Below are 18,045 nucleotides of genomic sequence, written 5' to 3' on the forward strand. Positions count from 1 at the left end.
TCCTTGCTGACGTCGCAGCCTTGTTGGGACATGGTGGCCATCCACAAACCATACACTACTCTCTTAATCTCCTGGCTCTTACTGAAACCTGGATCCAGCAGTCAGACACCACCGCTGCTGCTGCTCTTTCATATGGTGAACTACACTTTTCTCATACCCCAAGATCAGACAACAGAGCAGGTGGAGGCGTTGGTCTGCTCCTTTCACCCAAATGTACCTTCCAAGTTATCCCCCAAGTACCCTCACTTGTATTCCCTTCCTTTGAGGTCCATGCTGTCAGATTCTACGTCCCCTTCTCCATGCGAGTGGCGGTGGTGTATCGTCCTCCCGGCCCCTCTCACCAGTTCCTGGATCATTTTGCCACCTGGCTTCCACACTTTCTCTCTTATGACACCCCCACCCTCATCATGGGTGATTTCAATATCCCAATTGCTTCTCCCCTCTCCCCATCTGCTTCTCACCTTTTATCTCTAACCTCCTCTTTCGGCCTCTCGCAGCATACTAACTCTCCAACACATGATGATGGAAACTCCCTTGATTTGGTCTTCTCCCGGCTTTGCTCACTGGATGATTTCACAAACTCCCCTCTCCCGCTCTCTGACCACAACCTTCTTTCATTCTCTATCAAGAACTGCCATCCCGCTCAGGTCACCCCCACTTTCCACACTTATAGAAACATACAGGCCATTAACACCCAGAAACTTATGAAGAACTTGCAGTCTTCATTGGCCCCAATCTCCTCCATCTCTTGTCCTGATTCTGCTCTGAAGCATTACAATGAAACCCTGCAAAGTGCCCTGGAAGAAGCTGCACCTCCTATACATAGAACAACTCGGCACAGACGGCGACAACCGTGGCACACGCTGCAAACACGTTTCCTGCAGCGGTGCTCCAGGTGCGCCGAACGTCTGTGGAGAAAATCTAATCTGCCCGAAGATTTCATCCATTATAAGTTCATGTTAAAAACATACAACTCTGCCCTTCACCTCTCCAAACAAACCTATTTCAACACCCTCATCACCTCGCTGTCCAATAACCCTAAACGTCTCTTTGACACTTTCCGGTCCCTACTCAACCCAAGAGAGCAGGCCCCAACCACAGATCTCCACGCTGACGATCTGGCCAATTACTTCAAAGAAAAAATTGACCACATTCGACAGGAAATCATTTCCCAATCTCTTCATACCAAGCACTGTCCTCCCTCCCCCACTGCATCTAGTTCACTCTCTGACTTTGAACCAGTTACAGAAGAAGAAGTAAGCAGGCTCCTTGCATCTTCTCGCCCGACCACTTGCACCAGCGACCCCATTCCGTCGCATCTCCTCCAGTCCCTTTCCCCGGCTGTCACCTCTCACCTAACAAAAATATTCAACCTTTCCCTCACTTCCGGTATTTTTCCCTCCTCATTTAGCATGCCATCATACATCCACTTCTTAAAAAGCCCTCCCTCGATCAAAATTGTGCCGCTAATTATAGACCTGTCTCTAATCTTCCCTTCATCTCTAAACTCCTGGAACGCCTGGTCCACTCCCGTCTTACCCGCTATCTCTCAGATAATTCTCTTCTCGACCCTCTTCAATCTGGTTTCCGCTCTTTACACTCTACTGAAACTGCCCTCACTAAAGTCTCTAATGACCTACTAACAGCTAAATCTAATGGTCACTATTCCATGCTAATTCTCTTGGATCTCTCCGCAGCATTCGACACTGTGGATCATCAGCTCCTCCTCACTATGCTCCGCTCCATCGGCCTCAAGGACACCGTTCTCTCTTGGTTCTCCTCCTATCTCTCTGGCCGATCCTTCACTGTTTGTTTTGCTGGTTCCTCCTCCTCTCACCTTCCCCTTACTGTTGGGGTTCCTCAAGGATCAGTCCTAGGCCCCCTCCTCTTCTCTTTGTATACTGCCCCTATTGGACAAACAATCAGTAGATTTGGTTTCCAGTACCATCTCTATGCTGACGACACCCAATTATATACCTCTTCTCCTGTTATCACGCCGACCTTTTTAGAAAACACCAGTGATTGTCTTACCGCTGTCTCTAACATCATGTCCTCCCTCTATCTGAAACTGAACCTGTCAAAAACTGAACTCCTCGTGTTCTCTCCCTCTACAAACCTACCTTTGCCCGACATTGCCATCTCTGTGTGCGGTTCCACCATTACTCCAAAGCAACATGCCCGCTGCCTTGGAGTCATCCTTGATTCCGAGCTTTCATTCACCCCCCACATCCGATCACTGGCTCGCTCTTCTTATCTGCATCTCAAAAACATTTCCAGAATTCGCCCTTTTCTTACTTTCGACTCTGCAAAAACTCTTACTGTCTCACTTATTCATTCTCGTCTGGACTATTGTAACTCTCTACTAATTGGCCTACCTTTTACCAGACTCTCCCCGCTCCAATCTGTCCTGAATGCTGCTGCCAGGATCATATTCCTCGCCAACCGTTACACCGATGCCTCTACCTTGTGCCAGTCATTACACTGGCTACCCATCCAATCCAGAATCCAGTACAAAACTACTACCCTCATCCACAAAGCACTCCATGGCTCAGCACCACCCTACATCTCCTCTCTGGTCTCAGTCTACCAACCTACCCGTGCCCTCCGCTCTGCTAATGACCTCAGGTTAGCATCCTCAATAATCAGAACCTCCCACTCCCGTCTCCAAGACTTTACACGTGCGGCGCCGATTCTTTGGAATGCACTACCTAGGTTAATACAATTAATCCCCAATCCCCACAGTTTTAAGCGTGCACTAAAAACTCATTTGTTCAGATTGGCCTACCGCCTCAACGCATTAACCTAATTATCCCTGTGTGGCCTATTAATAAAAAACAACAACATAATCACGTTCCTCCATCATGTTCTCATACACTTTATGCAGTTAATAGCCTCTGTGTCTGTACTGCTACATACTTAGGCAGTTAACTGGTTCATGCAGCTTTACATGAACACCCGAGCCTTACACTATGGCTGGTCCAAATAACTAAAGAAATTGTTACCATCCACCTCTTGTGTCTCCCCATTTCCTCATAGTTTGTAAGCTTGCGAGCAGGGCCCTCATTCCTCCTGGTATCTGTTTTGAACTGTGATTTCTGTTATGCTGTAATGTCTGTTGTCTGTATAAGTCCCCTCTATAAGTTGTAAAGCGCTGCGGAATATGTTGGCGCTATATAAATAAAATTATTATTATTATTATTATTACTACTCCATCCATCTGGACCATCCAGGGTTGCTCTACACTCATCAGTAAACAAGACTGTTTGAAAATTAGTCTTCATGCATGTCTGGGCCCACTGCATCCGTTTCTGCTTGTGAACATTGTTTAGGGGTGGCCAAATAGTAGGTTATGCACCACAGCAAGCCTTTGGAGGATCCTACACCTTGAGGTTCGAGGGACTCCAGAGGCACCAGCAGCTTCAAATAACTGTTTGCTGCTTTGTAATGGTATTTTGGCAGCTGCTCTCTTAGGCCGGCGTCACACTAGGCGTAAGACAATACGGTCCGTTTTTTACGGCCGTAATACGCAGAAATGTTCCCAAAATAGTGATCCGTATGTCATCCGTAGGCAGGGTGTGGCAGCGTATTTTGCGCATGACATCCTCCGTATGGCATCCATACTGCGATATTCTCTCGCAGGCTTGCAAAACCAACATCTAATGGATTCATGGGCTCAAATGTTCGTTAAAACATAATACAGTATATATATATATATATATATATATATATATATATATATATATATATATATATATATATACACACACATATATACACATATATATATATATATATACACACACACATATATATATACACACACACATATATATATATATATATATATATATATATATATATATTTATCTCATTGAGACAATATATATATGTATACACATACAGTAAACCATCTCCTATCGCTTTTTTTTGCATATTCCACACTACTGTTAGTAGTGTGTTTGTGCAAAATTTGGGCGCTGTAGCTTGAAAAATAAAGGGTTAAATCGCGGAAAAAATTGGCACAGGCTCCCGCGCAATTTTCTCCGCCACAGTGGTAAAGTCAGTGACAGAGCAGATATTAATAGCCTTGAGAGGGTCAATGGTTATTGGCCCCCCCTGGCTAAAAACATCTGCCCCCAGCCACCCCAGAAAAGGCACATCTGGAAGATGCGCCTATTCTGGCACTTGGCCACTCTCTTCCCACTCCCGTGTAGCGGTGGGATATGGGGTAATGAAGGGTTAATGTCACCTTGCTATTGTAAGGTGACATTAAGCCAGGTTAATAATGGAGAGGCGTCAATTATGACACCTATCCATTATTAATCCAATAGTACGAAATGGTTAATAAAACACACATACATTATTACAAAGTACTTTAATGAAATAAAGACAGAGGGTGTTTTAATATTTTATTATTCTCTTAATCCACCTGAAGACCCTCGTTCTGTAAAAAATAAAAAAAATCAACAATATCCCATACCTTCCGTCGTTCTGGCAGTCCCACGATGGAAATCCATCTGAAGGGGTTAAATCATTTTACACCCAGGAGCTCTGCTAATGCAGTTGTGCTCGTGGATGTAAAACCCCTGCTGGATGTCCGCATATGAACTCGAGCCTGGGAATTTTTCCCACGCTCGAGTTCATATGAGGACATCCAGCAGAGGGCGCATCAAGTTCAACTCACTGCGGAGAACATTAAGAAACAAGTATGAAATGAAGGACCATTTTGTTGCCTTTTATAAACAAGATATTTTGCAATGACCATGCAGAACCAGCTCCACCCTTGCAAGAGAATGAAGGAAGCTGGTATCTACTTTCCTTTGGAATATATCATCCAAGAGAGCCTAAACAAATCAGAGGTTTTTGATTCAAGCATCATGGTGTGTCTCTGAATGACATCATCATCACTGGTCCCATCCTAACTAATAACCTGGTGACCGTTCTCATGAGCTTCAGAAAAAAGCCAGTTGCTATTACTGCTGACATCGAACAAATGTTCCATTGTGCGACAAGATCACAGAAATTATCTCCAGTTTCCACGGCACTAAGACAACGACCCTGTGAAGATTTGAGGTTGGGGGTTGCAATAATCACCTAGGCAGGTTAACAATGCAACTTTTATTCCATACATCCATGGTTTTACAACAAATCCAGGTAGATGGTAAAAACACAATGTCCTAAGTCCACACGATCCCCTCCTCGAGGCAGATAGTGAATGTCACCTGGTACCGGGGCAGTGGGACTGTCTCCCAACTTTTGGTTTGTCCTCATTTCGTATCTCCCGTCATTTTAGCCTGTAGACCGGCTCCTCCAGATGACAAATAACACAACCGATGTCCATGTATCTAGGACCAAAAATCCTTACGAAAGTTTGTGAAATCCAGATGACAGATTCCTCAACCGTAGCAGGGTGATCCAGTTGAGCCGGCAAACGGTCTCCAAAACTCCATAGACCATCCATCCTAGCTTGGATCCTCTGTCTTTGAAGTCACTCCAACAACTGCCTGACTAAACATGTGGCATCTTTTTCTCTCTTCCCCTTAAACATTTTCCTTTAGCTCACAAAATGAAGCATATTCCATAAGCCCATCACCTGGGTTTCCATGTGAGACCCCTGTGGTGACAGATTCCCTGGGTCTACAATCCCCATCCACACAATGGGCCTAGGGCTGGGAGTACAAAGGATTGAGACCCTGAGATACAGATGAGATTAATAGAAGGATTGCTTTACATTTATCTTTGGCAATCTCCTGTCTGGCCTTATGTATACATAAGATCCAACCTGCACACTTTCCTCTGCTTGCTGTCACTGAATGGAAACATTGATTCCTGAGGATGAACGGACGAACAAGCAAATCACTAATAAAACATAGCAAGCAAATATCTAACAAAATACAATAATATCGATGTAACCGATGCTCTGTGCTGGAAAAAGTCTGTATCTCCTTAGAGCTGTGGACGACGCTGTACATCCATTCGTCTTATAGTCTTTATTAAGTAGCCAGCTCCTCCTCACAGATCCCAGCAAGGAAGTGGACGAATACCGCATGAAGGTGCATGCGTTCGGTAACGGTCCTCCTACAGTTGCTGCATACAGCCTACTTCTGACTGATAGCAAATCAAAACACACCCAACAGTTCGTTGAAAAGGTCTTCTACATGGACGACTGTCTCAAATCCCTGCCCACAGCGGAATAAGCCATAAATCTGCTCAAACGGAAGCAAAGTATGCTTTCAAGAGCTCATCTAATGTTGCATAAAATTGCCTACAATAATCCTGTCACCATGAAAGCCTTTAACCTTAATGATCATTGTCCTGAATCTAGGTATAGACAACCCACCAGTACAGAGAAGTCTGGGAGTCTGGGATTGAGATGGAACTTGGTGAAGGACTCTTTCGGATTTAGGTCTGTTGTGCAGAAAAAACATTTACTAAGCGGGGGGTTCTGTCACTGGTGAACAGTCTATATGATCTACTCTGATTTGTTGCACCCCTGACTATACAAAGCAAGCTTCCGCTAAGACACCTCTCAGTCTATTCAGGACTGAGAAGCACCACTGCCTGCTGGCAGCTGAAGTGGAGGTCCTGGAGGTTATCTGTGCTTTGAATCGGATCCACTTGACACTGTTACACTCCAGCATACCTTACAAGTCTAAAGGTACCTTCACACTAAACGACTTTGCAACGAGAACGATAGCGATCCGTGACGTTGCAGCGTCCTGGATAGCGATATCGTTGTGTTTGACACGCAGCAGCGATCTGGATCCCGCTGTGATATCGCTGGTCGTTGCTGAAAGTCCAGAACTTTATTTGGTCGTCAGATCGGCGTGTATCGTCGTGTTTGACAGCAAAAGCAACGATGCCAGCAATGTTTTACAATGGTAACCAGGGTAAATAACGGGTTACTAAGCGCAGGGCAGCGCTTAGTAACCCGATATTTACCCTGGTTACCATTGTAAAAGTAATAAAAAAAAAACTGTACATACTCACCCTCTGATGTATGTCACGTCCCCCGGCGTCCGCGCTGCTGCTCAGAGCTTCCTGCACTGAATGTGTCAGTGCCGGCCGGAAAGCAAAGCACAGCGGTGACGTCACCGCTGTGCTTTCCGGCTGGCACTTACACAGTGCAGGGAAGCACAGCGCCGGGGGACGCGACACACACCGGAATGTAAGTATGTAGTGTTTGTGGGTTTTTTTACGTTTACGCTGGTAACCAGGGTAAACATCGGGTTACTAAGCGCGGCCCTGCGCTTAGTAACCCGATGTTTACCCTGGTTACCCGGGGACTTCGGCATCGTTGGTCGCTGGAGAGCTGTCTGTGTGACAGCTCTCCAGCGACCACACAGCGACGCTGCAGCGATCGGCATCGTTGTCGATATCGCTGCAGCGTCGCTTAATGTGACGGTACCTTAAGGAAAGAGATCCGTAGATTATATGAAGCCTCTACTGAAGCTATTGCAGTCATTGTTTATTTGAAGGTTATAGACCAACAATGAAGTTTGTGTTGGATTTCTATTTGGGAAGGCTAAATTAGCTCCTAAACCTGAGAGCACCATACCAAGATTTCAACTCTGTGGGGCTGTACTAGCTGTAGAGATCGCAGACTTAATACAGAACGAGCTAGCTATTCACGTGAATGACAAGACTCTACACAGACAGCAAAGTTGTTCTGAGTTACATATACCACCAGACAACATGTTTCTATGTCAGTAACCACATTGAAAAGATCACGCAATCTTCTAGACCTGAAAATGGAAAAATGTTCCATCCCATCTTAACCCTGCTGACCTTGCTACTCAGCCAGGGTCTGTTGGTGTGTTCACAAATTCTACTTGGTTAACAGGACCGGAGTTCCTTCCTGAATAGCTTGAAGAGACTACCAATGAAGATAGTTTCAGCCTTCAGGAAATTGATCCCGAGTTCCGTCCTTATGTCAGCATCCTCATTGCCAAATCCAAAGAGAAGGTTGGCTTGGGTTGACAGCAATTTGAACGCTGCTCCAGTTGGTCAAGGCTACAGATGAGCGAACGTGTACAGAAAACGTTCACCAATCTCAAAATCTGCATGAGCGTAGCACATTCGGATTCGGGTTTGCTTTCACAAGCATTTTTACTCAAAGTCTGTCACGGTTCGGTAAATTATCGTGTTTACACTAATACTTTTGTATGACTTTGACTAGGATAGTGGTGCTGTATGATGAGCGGGGGGGACGTGTTTGATGGTAGGGGATGTGGAGGAGTTAAAGGAGCATCTGAAGAGATTACAGGAGCAGCGTTCCCTTTTTTTTTTTTTTTTTGACACTCAACATTGTGTGTTGATTCCGGGAACCAATCAGGGCGCAGAAACGCCTCCTGTCTCCTGTGATTGATTGCCGAAGCCACATGTCCTTGGCCATATAAAAAGTGGACATCTTGTTTTGCTGGCGCCATTTGCTCAGTGTCACAGAGCAGACAAGTCACTCCTGCACTAGAGCTGGTGCTGCTGAAAGTGAACTGGTCCAGTGAAATAGATAGAATCCTGTCCAGTGTGAATTCGATTTTCCAACATCGAAATAGATTATGCGAATACTGTGTTGTGTGTCAGTTTCTGGAAGCCCCATTTGCTACTCCAAATAGTTTGTGCTAAAACAGTGTTACAGTCGCAAATCAAAAGGCCAGATTTCCACGTAAAAATCATTAGGCCTACTATAGTGTTGCCGCCATGAGGCTTAATTAGCTACTCCTAATCGTTTGTGCCAAAACTGTTTCAGTGGCAAATCACTTAAATTATTATGCATAACAGTGTTGCTCAGGCACACTAAGAAAATACCGTATATACTCGAGTATAAGCCAACCCGTGTATAAGCCGAGAACCCTAATTTTGCCACAAAAAACTGGAAAAACTTAATGACTGGACTATAAGCCTAGGGTGGGAAATGCAGCAGCTACCGGTAAATTTCAAAAATAAAAATAGATACCAATAAAAATAAAATTAATTGAGACACCAGTAGGTTAAGTGTTTTTGAATATCCATATTGAATCAGGAGCCCCATATAACGCTCCATACAGTTCCTGATGGCCCCATAAGATGCTCCATAATAAAATATGCCCCATAAAATGCTCCATAAAGTTTATGATGTGCCCCATAAGATGCTTCATAGAAAATATGCCCCATACAATGCTGCATAGATTGATTATGGCCCCATAAGATGCTCCATAGATAATGTGCCCCATACAATGCTGCATAGGTGGATTATGGCTCCATAAGATGCTCCATAGAAACATTTGCCCCATAGCCGGCTGCTGTGATAAAAAAAAAATAAAACAAAAAAAATTAAATCACATACTCACCTCTTGTCCTGATCAGGCCCCCGGCACTTGCAATATTCACCTGTCCGCATTCCACCGCTGGGTGCTGCGTCCTCCGTAGTGACTGTTCAGGCAGAGGGCGGCGCGCACACTAATCGCGTCCTCTGACCTGAACGTCACAGGCAGAGGACACAAGACACAGCGGCGGAACTCAGACAGGTGAATATCGCGCAATACTCACCCTCCAGTCCCCATTATACTCACCTGCTCCAGGCGCGGTCCCTGGCAGCTTCTCACTGACAGGTGAGCTTCGGCGCCCGCAGCTTCTTCCGGTGTTCAGCGGTCACATCGTACCGCTCATTAAAGTAATGAATATGCATCCATATAACACAGGAAGAAGCTGCGGGCGCCGAAGAAGCAGGAACGTGCAGAGATGCGCCGGGAGCAGGTAAGTATGATTTGACAGCTGCCAATCCCCCTCCCCCCGTCGAACCCCAGGGACAATTACTCGAGTATAAGCAGAGAGGGGCACTTTCAGCCCCCAAAAATGGGCTGAAAATCTCAGCTTACACTCGAGTATATACGGTAAATAGTGATTGTTCATTTAGCGACAGGCGACTTACAGCTGTGGGCCTAAGGTTGTGAAACAGCAAGGTACATGAGGGGAAGGGTATATACAACATGAGTGTGAAAAAGCGAGGTCGTGGTGGAAGGGAGAATAGGCTTGGTGTTCGTCGTCTACGTGGGTTAGGTGTTATTGTGAATGAAAGCTCAACTGAACAAACACCGTCTCATATCCAATGACTACTGACAACATCTGTTACTGGCCAGCCTACACGACTCCCTTTCTTTAACAACCGTGCAGCGGTACGCCTTGCAGATGAGGCTGAGAAAGTGCAAGTGCTCGAGTGGATGGAAAACGCTGCATCAAGTGGCCTCTCCTTCTCTTCTCCAACCTTAAGATCACACAGTACAATCCTCAGAGGTGGCAAAAAACGCACAACTGACTGTGGGGAACCTCAGATAGAACATTCTGAAGAGCTGTTCACACATTGTACTCCATGGGTATCAGAGGTCTGCTCCGAAGAATCACAGAATCCAGAGGAGGAAAGCAACTGCACCGATGCCCAAATTATTTTTCATGTTGAATCAGGGGCCGGACAAAGTAGGGTCCTAGCAGAATCCAGACCCTCGTCACCAGACATTAACCGCCAAGGGTGAAGGTGATCCTGATGAGACTCAAGACACAAGAGGTGCATACGGACTGTACTGTGGTGTCAGGGCAGGAAGAAGAGGAGGGTGACTCTCAGGGTGAGCAATGTGGGAACAGAGGAGGATGATGATGATGATGAAGTTGTAGATCCCACTTGGTGTGAACCCAGAGGTATGCCAAGTAGCTCAGCAGAGGAGGTGGAGGAGGAAGAAGACGTTACGCAGCAGCCTCCCACACAGACACGAAGTGACGCAACCACGACAAGCACTGCATCCTCAGCCTCAACTCTGCCTGTGGCCAGCATCGGTCACAAGTGTGCAGTTCGCATGGGCGGCAAGGGTTGCCTGGGCGCTTTTTGAGACCTCAAAGGATGACCCAACACGTTATCTGTCAAATTTGCAATAAATAACCGGCCACATACGCGATCAACATGCCTTAGTGTGGGAATCACACTGCACTAAAATGCAGACTAGTGGGACCATTCCAAGTATATTCACACACAGATCTCCAGCCGCGGAAACTACAATTGTTTACCCACCAGTCGGAGTGAGTAACAGCCGGTCAGCTGTTACGGAAGTAGACATGACTTCTGCTTTTATGTCATCTAGCACAACACACCTTCTCAATCCACCATAACATCTCCGCCTGCACCTCACTCACAGTCCAGCAGTTTGTTCTGTTCTCCATACTCCACTCTCTCTCAGCACAGCAGCCAGCCTTCGGTCCCGCAGTTGTGGTCACATAAAAGAATATTTCCTCCACCACATGCCAAAGCATGTTGAAGGCCGTCGCAGACCCCCAGTACCAGTTGCCATTACTTCTCTAAGAAAGCTGTGCCTGCGCTACACCAGCATATTGCTGACATCACCCATGAAAAAACCTATGTCTGCCAGGGTGCATTTCACCACGGACACCTGGACAACCAAACATGAGCAGGGGCGTTACATCTCACTGACTGGGCACTGGTGTCTGTGAGGGCAGGCGGTCAAGGGGCTGCTCCACAATTCTTTGAATCCTAAAGGTTTGTGGGACAAACCTCTGTATACAAACACTTCCTCCACTGCTTCTGCCCCCTCAACCTCCTTTAGGGCCTCCACCTGTGCACTTAAGCTCTCCCTTAATCAGACACAAATTTCATCAGTGCAGATAGAATTTCCCCCATCTCCATACTGCGCCGCCAAGGCTCACCGCAATCAGGCAGTGTTTAAATTAATTTGCCTTGGAGATCGCAGTCACATAGCTCAAGAGTTGTGTACAGGTATCCAGGCCGAGTTTGAGCAATGGCTGTCTCCACTGAACCTGTAGCCAGGGAAGGCCGTATGCAATAATAGTGCAATCCTGGTGGCGGCCCTACGCTGTGGCAACTGCACACATGTGCCTTGCATGGCACACATCCTTAACCTGGTGTTACAGCAATTTCTCCTTCACTATCCCGGCCTGGATGCGCTGCTGCAGAAAGCAAGGTCGCTGTGTGCTCACTTCCGAACGCTCCCCGCAGGTCGACCTGCATCGCTACAGAGGTCTTTCGGCCTACTGGTTAACTAATTGATTAGCGATGTTACGACATAGTGGAATTCCACACTGCACAAGTCGCAGCGGCCGTGGCAGTATCGACGAGCCCTGGTTCAGTATGTCCTTTTGCATAGCATGGGTCAATAAAGTAAGGATGCGGTGCAAATCATGCTTGCGGAGTAGGCACAGGTTAAGGACCTCTCCAGCCTTCTGCACAGTTTTGAAATGGCTACTAAGATGGTTAACGCTGATGACTCAGTCATCAGCATCACTATTCCGGTCATCTACATGCTGGAGCATACTTTGAATAGTCTGCGTGAGGAGATGATGGACCCAGAGGATGAGTTGGAAGCAGAGGAGGATGCAAAAGGGATAATCTCAGATTTCTGGACTGGTCACACAGGTGGGTGCCATGGGAGGGTGGCTCATGGTACCAGACAAACTGTTAGTGAAGATGCAGGAGCCAAGGAAGAAACTGAGGAAGACAAGGTGATTGACGCGCAACAGTCAGGAGATGAAGAGGATAATGATCCCCTCTCTGTTGTCTGTAGTTGTCAGAAGAGGATGGAGGAAGCAAACTTGAGTGTGTTACTTCGCCACCAACAAAGCATGGACTTGGACCTAATATAAGCAGCCGACACACGAGCGTCTTCTTGCTGCACTATCTTTAACACAATGCTCATATTCTTAGGGGTTAGAAATAGTGCTGAATACTGGGTTGCCACTCTGTTAGATATACGATACAAAAGTAATTTCAGCCAGATGCGCTCCCCTCACCCCTTGGAAAGGTATACATGCTGGAGTATTGAAATACGCGTGCAGACAATCTAAAGAGTGGTTTTCCCCAAGACCGCAGTGAGGCACAGTGTGCATCCCAGCTGTAGACATTCAACCCTGGGACCGCCAAGGCGTCATCGTCAAAACATTAGCAGCAATTTAAGTGGAATAAGCAATTTCCGTGAGTCCTTTAACACTTTTTAGACCAACCCGTGCACCAGCAGAAGAGAATACAAGTCTGACACGTTGTGAATGACGAGAGAGGAGTTCAATATCAATGCCATCAGAGGGGTTTGGACCCTTTTATATTTTGGTCTTCAAAAATGGAAGAGTGGCCTGAGCGCTCCTGTCATGCCTTTTTGTTATGCCCGATAGCCACAGTTCTCTCAGAACGTGTCTTCAGTGATGCTGGTGGTGTCCTGACGGATATGCGTATCTGGATGTCACCTCAAAGCGTAGACTGCCTAACTTTCTTTAAAATTGAACAAGTCATGGATCTCCGATGACTTTTGCACCCCAGTCGCAGATTGGGCAGACTAGGCGATGGTGTAGTTTTTATTGTCATGTATTGATCTTGCATTATTGAAGTCTGTGCCATGTTCGTGGTGTCTTCTGTGCCTGCTGTTACTACTGCTGCTGATGTTAAACTATTTTTTTAAATGTGGACACTCCTACTTGGGTCTCCATCTGGTTTGCTGCCTGTGGTGCAAGGTGTGTCAGAGGCCGATTAGTTTGTGGTCAGATCTCCCAGCTAAGGCTTACATTGCTTCCTTAACCACCAGGTCCACATTACAACTTCAACTACAAGGACCAGAGCCTAATACCTCATGCATGGCCCATAGCTGACTGCTGCTGTGCCATTTGCAAATTTCTACTGTGGGTCAATTGATGCCACTTTTCCTGGTGTCTGCCCCTAATTTCAGCTGTTTGGGAAGCTTTTTGTCACCCCTTAAGGTGTTGTCTATGTGTTTGGTCTTGCCTCCCATTGAATCTAATGGGGTTCAAGTATGTACGTCGAACCGTTCGGCATACTAAGGTACATTCGAACTGTTCGCTCATCTTTAGTCAAGGCTTGTTTGCGCCATCACATCTGGAACCTGAACGTGGAACTTTCAAGGAACTTTGGGACCACTTAAGAAGCTCATCTGAACTGGAACTTGAACCATTGGGTTACAATGATGTTGGAGACAGTTTGGCCTAGTGAGGCTTCTCTAATCCGAAGATGAGCTATTTCAGGAACTAGTTCATACGTTAAAAGTTATTGTTGTACTGCATTCATTGTTTTAGTCTTTCAGGTTGAGGTATCCTTCAGTGAATTTCAGGAAAACTCCTCCACTTCAAGACGCTTAATATAGTGAAATCCAAGGATTTCAGAAGGGGAGAGAGTTGTTCAGCTAATCGTCTGCAAAGGCTTTCTGCAATTACATGGACGTATATGTTTAATAATATATGTCTTAAAGGGATTTTCCTACGAAGAAACAAGTTTAATCAACATTTTAATCAATAGATCTTTGAATAATAATAAGTTGTTCCACAAGTTTAAAAAACATTTTTTTCCTGTGATGAGATAATCGTATAAATGTGCCTCTGTTATGTACTGTGTAATGGCGGTGTTTGACTGTACAGAAACATGGTGTGAACATAGCACAGCATCTGACCAGAGTAGGAACCGAAAGGAGTATACAGACATTGGGAACAAAACGTTTTTAATAAAAATAGCAGAAGTTGTTTGGTTTGGGAACCAGAACTAATGTACCCTGCTCCGATATAGTTTGGATGGCGCAAAAAAAAGTGGCTGCTCCAGAGAGGGAAATCAAGGAGTAGTGCAGGAGAAACAGTTTAAGGGAAAGACATTTTTGTACTGTGTACTCCAAAAAAGGATACATAGTGGCTAAATGTTTGCCAGGGAGGTTCAGTGCTTTGGCACATTCTTCCCAAATTCTGAATGTGAGGGAAAACAAGTTTGGGTTCAGCAAGGATGCTGAAAGGAAACAGTCTCCTCGGAAGAAGAGGAGTCTTGCTCAGTGATGCCAAGAGTCTCATTGACAATGTTATACGGTTTAAAATAAAATCAAGTCATGCTTTTCTCCTTTAAAACACATGTGTGATAGCTACAGATCACGAGAAGAGGAGTGCGAAAAGGCAGGAGATGCAGATGGTTCTCTGGAGAGGTCACACCTTAGCAGTTACGAGGTCAGCCACAAGACCCTTTTGTGGCAGTTGCTCCCTTGACACCCAAGTGGCTTGGCCAGTATGGTTAAAAGATCCAGCATGGTTTTAAAATATTGGATTTTTCATATTATATAGGTACCCAACCCAAACCTCCACTTACTGTATGTAAGAAGTTGTAGCAAGTCTGGAACACACAATACTTTAATTGATCTTGTCATCGCTGGCTGACAAACGTCCATACTGAATGCTCATCATAAAGTGAAAATATCAATCCTAAGCTCCCATATGCCTCACAAAACCACCTTCTGAGACTCCTATGGTATTTTAAAGGGGATTTGCAACATATACTCCTGCATAACATATGTAAAGGTAGAAGACCAATCTGTTATTTCTTTCCAATACATAATTGTTTTAATTTTGATGAGTACTTCTAGTTAAAAAGTAAAGAGCACATTTTATGGATAGGATCTACAGAAATATCTACTTTTCTAATAAATGTTAGCCATTACAGATTACATTGAGTAAACAATATGCATAGACTGCTTAAACCAAAAACAGTCAGATATAATTCAGTACCTGCTGTAGGTGCATATTGTTCACAACTGGCTGCGCATTTCGGACCGAACAAGAATATCTGTATTGTGTCATTGTGCGCAGGACTGATGAGTTAGCTTGGGCCCGAGCACCAGCCGTCTGAGTGCCTATATTTGCTAAGCAGAAAGCAAAATTAAGCCAAAACGTTTATTATAGAAGAAAAATACTGTGCAAAAGCGGATGGTAAAATGTGTAACTTGCAACCAACATGACAAAACTACTTCAATGCCAAATGATATTTATCAATAATTATAATATACATACAGCAGATAAGCAGCTAGAGAGTTACCAATGCAGTCATTAAAGGGAATCATATCACCTAATCTGACAGTAGAAAAATTTAGAGACACACCCCGATTCCAACAATGTGTCACTCACTGGGCTGCTTTCTGTAGTTTTGATAAAAATCACAGTTTTATCATATCATCACTATAACACTAGTACACATGAACCATGTACTCCTCCATAGTCATGAGCATTGTATAACCCCACCTTCACCACTGACAGCTTTCGGTGTTCACTGTGCATAGGCAGAAAGCAGTCAACGGGGTGTGCAGGGTTATACAGAACTCTGCATTTAGAGAAACTGTAGATCTGTAACAGATAAAACAGATCTTATGGTCATTTTATTTCAAGTGATACAAATTAGAATTTTTTTATTACTCGACAGCTTAGTTCACACTAGGCATGTTTGCTGCTTTTTTAAATGCTAATTTTCAGCTGAGTTTTACAGTACCAGCAAAGCCTATGAGATTTCAGAAATCTCATGCACACACATTGGGTTTTCTGTCATCCGTATTTTGTGCTTTGCATGTTTTTTTGGACATAAAGCATGTTACTTCTTTCAGCGTTTTTCACCCATTGTCTTGAATGGGTGGTGAAAAAATGCTGAAAAAACATACTAAAAATGCATGTATCATGTTATGCTGCATTTTTTATGCCAAAACCGGATTCTATGAAATGGGACTTTTTTTTTTCCAACACTAAACTATCAGCATGCACAAAAGACAAATCTAGCATGCCAAAATCGCAGAGAAGAACATGCTTCTTTTCCTACAGCTTCTTTCCTGCCAAGAGATCAGGTTTTGCTGCAGAAAAAAAAATGCTGAAAAAACGCCTAGTGTGAACTCACCCTAAGGATATTCCTTTTCTTTGGTGTTTTTTGGGCTTGTATAATTTTACATTTATCATCCTCTCTCAGGCTAGAAATAAGATAAAGAGATGGGAGAGGTACCAATTTGTTTAGAATTGCACAAGCTTTAATTTGATATGATACAAGACTATTAATATTTTGTTTTTGAAAAGTCAAATTCAAAATTTTGATGGGAGATATTGGTCATTATTATAGCGCCAAGGCACACACAAGTACAGAGAGAGAGGACCCTGCAAGCAAGGGCTCACAGTCTACAGCGGATGGGTGAGGATACACTAGGAGACGGTAGATATTGGGAAAAAAAATGTTATATACAGTACAGACCAAAAGTTGGGACACACCTTCTCATTTAGGCTACGTTCACATTAGCGGCGGGCGCCGCAGCGGCGGGCGCCGCAGCGGCGCCGCATGCGTCATGCGCCCCTATATTTAACATGGGGGCGCATGGACATGCGTCGCACTTGCGTTTTGCGCCACATGCATCACTGCGGCGCCCGCGTCCGGGCGCAGAGGACGCAGCAAGTTGCATTTTTGCTGCGTCCAAAATCAATTAAAAAAAGGACGCATGCGGCGCAAAACGCAGCGTTGTGCATGCGTTTTGCTGCGTTTTTGTTTGCGTTGTGCGCTGCGGCGCCGACGCTGCGGTGCACAACGCAAATGTGAACGTAGCCTTAAAGATTTTTCTGTATTTTCATGACTAGGAAAATTGTACATTCACACTGAAGGCGTCAAAACTATGAATTAACACATGTGGAATTATATACTTAAAAAAGTGTAAAACAACGGAAATTATGTCATATTCTAGGTTCTTCAAAGTAGCCACCTTTTGCTTTGATGACTGCTTTGGACATTCTTGGCATTCTCTTGATGAGCTTCAAGAGGTAGTCACCGGAAATGGTCTTCCAACAATCGTGAAGGAGTTTCCAGAGATGCTTAGCACTTGTTGGCCCTTTTGCCTTCACTCTGCGGTCCAGCTCACCCCAAACCATCTCGATTGGGTTCAGGTCTGATGACTGTGGAGGCCAGGACATCTGGCGTAGCACCCCATCACTCTCCTTCTTGGTCAATAGTCCTTACACAGCCAGGAGGTGTGTTTGGGGTCATTGTCCTGTTGAAAAATAAATGATGGTCCAACTAAACACAAATCGGATGGAATAGCATGCCGCTGCAAGATGCTGTGGTAGACATGCTGATCCAGTATGCCTTCAATTTTGAATAAATCCCCAACAGTGCCACCAGCAAAGCACCCCCACACCATCACACCTCCTCCTCCATGGTTCACGGTGGGAACCAGGCATGTAGAGTCCATCCGTTCACCTTTTCTGCGTCGCACAAAG

The 18,045-nt window shown here is 45.0% G+C and overlaps 2 protein-coding genes across 11 annotated transcripts in view; one reads left to right on the forward strand and one right to left on the reverse strand.

Moving 5' to 3' along the window:
* The window catches only part of RIMS4 (regulating synaptic membrane exocytosis 4), a 1,070,250-nt gene that overhangs the window by 130,367 nt on the left and 921,838 nt on the right, over positions 1–18,045 (forward strand). The gene's annotated exons all lie outside the window — the stretch shown is intronic.
* LOC143765478 (embryonic polyadenylate-binding protein) overlaps positions 1–18,045 on the reverse strand; it is a 158,500-nt gene that overhangs the window by 20,491 nt on the left and 119,964 nt on the right. For 7 of the 10 annotated variants that reach the window (XM_077252181.1, XM_077252175.1, XM_077252182.1 and 4 more), the window contains one exon: positions 15,538–15,671. In XM_077252181.1, coding sequence (XP_077108296.1) covers positions 15,538–15,671 — 134 coding nt within the window. The remainder of the gene's footprint in view (positions 1–15,537; positions 15,672–18,045) is intronic. The other 3 variants (XM_077252180.1, XM_077252178.1, XM_077252174.1) reach the window with 1 other exon arrangement.

The sequence above is a fragment of the Ranitomeya variabilis genome, chromosome 4, assembly GCF_051348905.1.
Source record: "Ranitomeya variabilis isolate aRanVar5 chromosome 4, aRanVar5.hap1, whole genome shotgun sequence".
NCBI lineage: Eukaryota > Metazoa > Chordata > Amphibia > Anura > Dendrobatidae > Ranitomeya > Ranitomeya variabilis.